Genomic DNA, 6,579 nt, shown 5'->3' on the forward strand with positions numbered 1-6,579 from the left:
TTCTTTATTTTTTTATTTTTAATTTTTTCCGGCGGATTTTTTTTTTAAAAACATTATTTTCCCGCCGGAAATCCGCCGGAAAAAATAAGGAAAATATTTTATATTTTTAAAAATTTTTTTTTTCTAAACTATTTCCGGCGGATTTCCGACGGATTTATTTTCTTTTAAATTTTTTTTAATTTTCCGCCGGAAAAATTTAAAAGATTTTTTAAAATTTTTTCCTAAAATATTTCCGGCGGATTTATTTTTTTAAAAGTTTTTTTAATTTTCCGCCGGAAATCCGCCGGAAAAAATTAAAAGATTTTTTGAAAAAAAATTTCTTAAAATTTTTCCGGCGGATTTCCGGCTGATATTTTTTTAAATTTTCCGCCGGAAATCCGCTGGAAAATATTAAAAGGTTTTTTTTTTTATTTTTTAAAAATTATTTTTCTAAAACTATTTCGGCGGATTTATTTATTTTTATTTTTTTTAAATTGTCCGCGGGAAATCCGCCGGAAAAATCTTTTTAAATTTTTTTTAAATATTAATTAATTTTTAAAGATTAATTAACCCTTAATTAAGAAATCCGCCGGAAATCCGCCGGAAATATAACCGGTTTATTTTTTTTGGCGGATTTCCGGCGAACAAAAGTTGACTTTTTTAAATTCCGCCGGAAATCCGCTGGAAAAATACTGGCTGAATTTGGCCGCCGGAAATACCCATTTTTCTAGTAGTGTAAAATCCTTCCACAAAATACAAATCCCATACAACCATTCCATCAAACCAAACACACCCTTATACCTTTGGTATAAAAAACAAAACCTTCTCTAAAAACCTCTCAATTTTAATGGATTTGGTTTACAAATGCCCCTAAAACTGTTTTCTTCTACTTATCATCTCATTACACACACATGTATATAATATCTCTAAAATCCAAGAAGGCAAGATCATGCCATTGTTAAATACAATTAGGCATGGAGAAGCATACTAACCACTTGACTCATTGAGGGTCTTGCCTCCCTATCTTCCTCGGCACATTGCACTGCAGTTCTAACTAGATTTTCCATGGTGGTCCGATTATAGTTCCCACTTATTGAAGGATCTACGATCTTCTCAACCCAACATTCTGTTCGACTTTGGTCCGACTCTTGGATCATACTTTTCACCCACTCAATTAGCCCAAGCTCAACCTCAACCTCGCCGTTTTCATTGTTGGAATGATGTTTGCCTGCTGGACTCCTACCTGTTATCATCTCCAATATCACCACCCCGTAGCTAAATACATCAACTTTTGAGGTAATCGGAAGATTGAACACCCATTCGGGAGCCATGTAGCCTCGAGTCCCTCGAATCATGGAGAAGTCCGACTGGTTGATACCACTTCTATCAAACAATCTGGAAAGACCAAAATCTGCCACCTTAGGATTATAATTAGCATCCAACAATATGTTATGGGGTTTCACATCACAATGTAGAACCCACTCCAAACACTCTTCGTGTAAATAAGCAAGTCCTTTGGCAGTACCCGTGGCGATACCAAGCCTTGTCGCCCAATCAAGTTTACCGATCCCCAGGTTTTTAGCCAACGATCCATTCTCCATATATTCATAAACCACAAGCCTATGTTTTCCTTCAGCACAATAACCCCATGTCTCTATCAAGTTCATGTGATTCACCCTCCCAATCGTGCTTATCTCAGCTTGAAATTCAGCTTCCCCATGGTGATTAGTGTTCTTGAGCCTTTTGATTGCTGCAACCCTGTTGTCTGATAACCTGCCTTTATACACAACGCAAGCACCACCTCTTCCTATCTCTTCACTGAAATTGCATGATGCCTTCTTTAGCTCGCTATATGTGAACTTTCGAAATGCTGTTGCAGCTGGAATATAAATTTGCTCGGTTGTAGATGATCGTTCACTGCTAAAATACCAGAAAACAACTATGCAGACAATCTCAATAAACCCGATCACGCATCCGAAGACCAACATGAAACCAAGTGGTTTGATATCATTGTTTTCCTCATAAGACCTTGTTATGGTTGTTAACATGGGGGGTGGACAATTTAAGCTTGATTGGCTGACTGTTTTTTGTTTAAATGATGAGACTAACCTCTTTGGTAGTTTGATGTACATCGAATATTCGTACCCCATTTCATACCCATTTTGCAAAGAAGTCTTTATGCAACAATAAAAGAATCCCGAGTCTTCTTTCCATCCGAACTGGAACCCGATGCAAGTGTTATCCTGTAAACAATCCTTCTTACAAGCATCAACAGTGTAGTTTCCGTGTATCCGAACATCATATCCATAGAATTCTACATGACGAAGCTCAATGAAATCACAGTCATCTTGGATGCAAGGTTTGAATTCAGGTTCACACCCATAACTTGAATCTTCATAATTCACCATCTTGTATCCAGATAAGCAACTGCATTTCCTACCTGAATCTTGAGAATATGTACAAAGACTGTTTGGTCCACATGTACCATGAATCTTGCAAGGCTGAGAAATGGCTTGCCATTCAACTTCCCATTTCATTCTTCTTTCATGCTCAACGAGGCTATAAACTCTTGCGTTACCGTCTACATCGATCCTCATTATTCGTTGCCGCCCCATTCCAAAATCAGCCGATTTGAATTTCCAACCATCTGATGAGTTAAATTGACCATTAGAATCAAGGATTGCTCTTCGACTGTACATATATTGCAACCTCCCAACTTCCCAACTTCTAAAGCTCGGATGAGGCCAGTAAATCGTAGTTGTTTCTGGAGCATCATAAATAAGTCGAAGAATGCCATCGCTATCGAAAAACATCTTATAGAAACCCGAAGAATAATTAGAACGACTTTTTGAAGAAACGAGTTTAGTGCTTTTAGTGAAGGGTTGATTCGGGAGAAGGGTATCTGTTGGATAATCAAAGCTTTGCCAAAGAGTTTGGCCTCCAACATCGAGTACAAGGTTACCTGTGTTAAGCAGTTGTAATTGAAGTGATGAGGAAGAAGTTGATTTCGTCTTGGTTGACCAAATAACAGTTCTACCGGCATCTATCAAAACGAGATTGCCATCTCTCCGTAAGGACAACTCTGATTGCTTTCCGTTAACGGGTACATCTCGGTTAGCCATCCAAACCACGGTGCGACTCCCGATTGTGTCCGAGAACCATACCGCAAAGCCATAAGCATTATCTCCGACTTGATGAAAACCGGCTTTGAAAAGACGGTTGGGCGAAACTAAAAGTTCATCTCGGTTTTCGACCGATAGAGAAGAACCTCGAGTTAAGCCACGACTTAAGGAAGAAGAAGAAGAAGATGATGATGATGATGATATTATGGTTAGAAGAAGAAGAAGAAGAAATGATGCAGCCATGGCTAGTTTGAAGCTATGGCCGACGGTACTACTTATATTCACAAAGGTCAAGAATCTAAAACTTTAAGTACCAATTTATATTCACAAAGGTCAAGAATCTAAAACTTTAAGTACCAATTATTTATAGACTAACATGTTAAAAACGTTATCATAAACAATATTATAAGAAAAGTTAAGTATTTTCTGAAGCACCAATTATTTGTATAGCAATATGTTAGAGTGATTTGTTTTTTTTCTAATTAACCTACATCTCTAATCCGTTATTCGAGCCAACTAAACCCAAGGCGACACCTGCTTTGCAGATAGTTCGAAGTCACTGCATTTGAACCTTCGTGATCACAAGGGGATTTTTATTCCTCCTTCGATTTGAACCCGAGACCTCCTGTTACAGTGATTTGCTTTTCTATTTTATTTAATAAAAGTAATTGGATGCCTTAAAAAAGTAAAACCTTTTATGTTAAATCAAAACAATTATAAATATTTATGATAAAATTTAGATTACGATCGATCAGTGACGGATACAGAAAATTTTCTGCATCTTTAAAGTCGATCAAATGTTAATAAAGTCACAGTTTAACTTAGGAAAAAGTCAATACAAATCCGTCTGAAGAAAATTCAATTGTATCAATTTCATATAATATATTTTTACAAAAATGGAATCGTCTTTGATTTTTGAGCAACACGTAAAACTACGTCTACACCAGCTTGTTCGTGGCCGAATTCTACCGAAAGGATTATCTCAATAAAAAGGTAGCGTCCATACCATTTCAATCACTTCGAATGTTTGTTATAAGTTTGGTTTTAAAAGAATGTAAGAGCGTCCTTCAAAATTAAGTGGATGCACACTTACGGCTAGTAAAAGAAAATTCCATCACGAAGGGACGATTGAGCGCAGCCCGTGCACCCATTATCTCTTAATAAGTCCATCCTGCCAATAATGGTAACAACTCAGTGAAAGAGGCCAACTATATGTCGTCAAACCATGAGAAAACGCAAAAATATTAAATCGGATTTTTTTAGGAATCGAGCAACTCCTCAACATGAAGAAATAGGGGCAAATAGATAAATAACAAAATGTAAGCTTAGATTGAGCATTAACATGTAAGTAACTAGTTATTAATATTGTGTAATATTTGCTCATAATATATACACACATATATAAGGGGTCGAGAAACTGGTTATTTTGTGATAATTGTGAGATCCAATCTCAGCCAGAATTCAATAGATGAATTAGGAAACTAATATTTTTTGGAATTTGACTTAAAACGTTAATTAAAATATATATATATATATATATATATATATATATATATAGATACATAGAAGGATCATAATAAAATTAGAACAACAAAAAGATTGAGAATCATGAAAACCAATCTCAACCATAATTAAAATATCTATCCACCGACTAATGAATCCTTTTTAACGCAAATGGCAATGAAGTAATTTACGAATATCAATAATAAATTGTGTTGAATATAACGGAGGGACTGCTTTACCAAATATCAATGAAACATACATTGTTAGGGGCTGTTTGTTTTTAAAAAAAACCTCTGAATCTCCTCTTAAGTCTGAATCGGTCAGACATAAGAGAATTCAGAGTGTTTGTTTTTTTTTTTTCCAATTAAGTGCTTAAAAGTTCTTGTTAGGTCTGAATTGAATAGCGATTGAGAAACCTCTTATCTCTTATTTCAAAATCGTCGCCTCCCAACTCTACTCATCTATTTGCGCTCGACTTCCCTGAATCAAGCTCTCGATTTCTCATCTCTCAAGCTCTCGATCTGTCTCACAAGCTCTCGATCTCTCATCTCTCAAGTTCTCGATTTAAGGTATCCATCTCGATTTCAATTCTTCTTTGATTTCTCGAGCTAAATGGGTTTGATTTCTGCGTCTATGCTTGCTGACGATACAAATTACTTGACTTGTAGCTACACAAATACAAAATAAAGTTACTGAATCCTTGCTATAGGTGACCTAATATGTGGGTAGTAGTGTCTTCTTAAGTATATTGCCCTTTATTCATGGTAAGTGTGAAGAAGAGAAATCAAACCAGGTTTGAATATGATTTATGGCAGAATGCTATGTTAAAAAAAAAAGGTTGAGAATAGGTAATGGGTTTTGAAATGGAAACAAACATAATGCGGTTTTACTTTCAATAATGAGTCGGTCTTGAGTATGATTTTGGAGAGCTTTCCATCAGGTAGCCATATGAAGGTCAGTGCTGTTTGGAGAACATCTCTGGCCCAGAAGTTACAAAAACCCATAAATTCACAATTATTTAGTTTTTTAGGTTTTTTATTAGAGGTTTCATTTGATTCAACACATGGGTTCATTTGATTTGCTTGTTTATGATATGGGTGCTTGATATAATCATGCAACAAGATTGATCAACAAAAACTGAGTTTAAAAATGTTGTGTGATGATTTTTTGCAAATGTTGTTGTATATAAATGATTTTTTGTAAATGTTGTGTGATGATTTTTTGCAAGATTGATCCAACCAGTACACATCAGACCATGTGCCAGCTTGTAGACATTCTCACAAAGCCATTATGAAGAAAAATTGAAACTGTAATTTCTCATGTGTGTATATAAACTAGAAAGCAAAACATGTGGAGATTGGATTGAACTGGACTGTGAGCTAGCAACTGTAATTTCTCATGTAGTAAAAAATTGAAATTAGCAGCCTTTTTTTTTTCTTTGTGGAACCTATTCTGATAAGAACATCAGTTGTTGAAAGGGTCTTGGTGTAAGCAACTGGACTGTGAGCTAGCAACTTTCTGACAGACTATACCATGTGAAGACAGCATGATTTGGGTTGTATGTTTGATCTAGTACAGGGTCTTGGTGTAAGCAATGTTGTTGAAAGGGTCTTGGTTTAAGCAACATTGATGGTGATCTTGATTTATGTGATGTTCCAGTAGAATGCCTCATTGGTATCACCTCATTGGCAAATAGGCTTTGCTTTTAATTTCTTTTTGATAATTTTATATCCTGCTAAATGTTGACTACAAAATTCAAGTTGCTTTTAATTCCTATTTTGGAATTTTATATCCTGCTAAATGTGGACTACGTAATTTAAAGCCTACAAGCTTTTTGTGCTTAAAAATGAGATCATTGTAGACATATCTTGATTTAGGTGTTTTATCTTTTCTTGTGTGTTAATTTGATTGGTTTTTCAGATTTCATATATATACACACACACTACTCAAGATAATGAAAATGAGGTGGATGGAG

At 35.5% G+C, this 6,579-nt stretch overlaps 1 protein-coding gene across 1 annotated transcript; it reads right to left on the reverse strand.

Moving 5' to 3' along the window:
- Positions 1 to 808: 808 nt before the first annotated feature.
- Positions 809 to 3,344, reverse strand: LOC112513569 (putative receptor protein kinase ZmPK1). Its single transcript, XM_025119871.1, has one exon. It carries the CDS (start codon positions 3,342 to 3,344, stop codon positions 948 to 950), a length of 2,397 nt encoding a protein of 798 aa, XP_024975639.1. The 3' UTR covers positions 809 to 947.
- Positions 3,345 to 6,579: the final 3,235 nt, after the last annotated feature.

The sequence above is a fragment of the Cynara cardunculus genome, assembly GCF_001531365.2.
Source record: "Cynara cardunculus var. scolymus isolate 2C chromosome LG 5, CcrdV1, whole genome shotgun sequence".
In the NCBI taxonomy this organism is placed as follows: domain Eukaryota; kingdom Viridiplantae; phylum Streptophyta; class Magnoliopsida; order Asterales; family Asteraceae; genus Cynara; species Cynara cardunculus.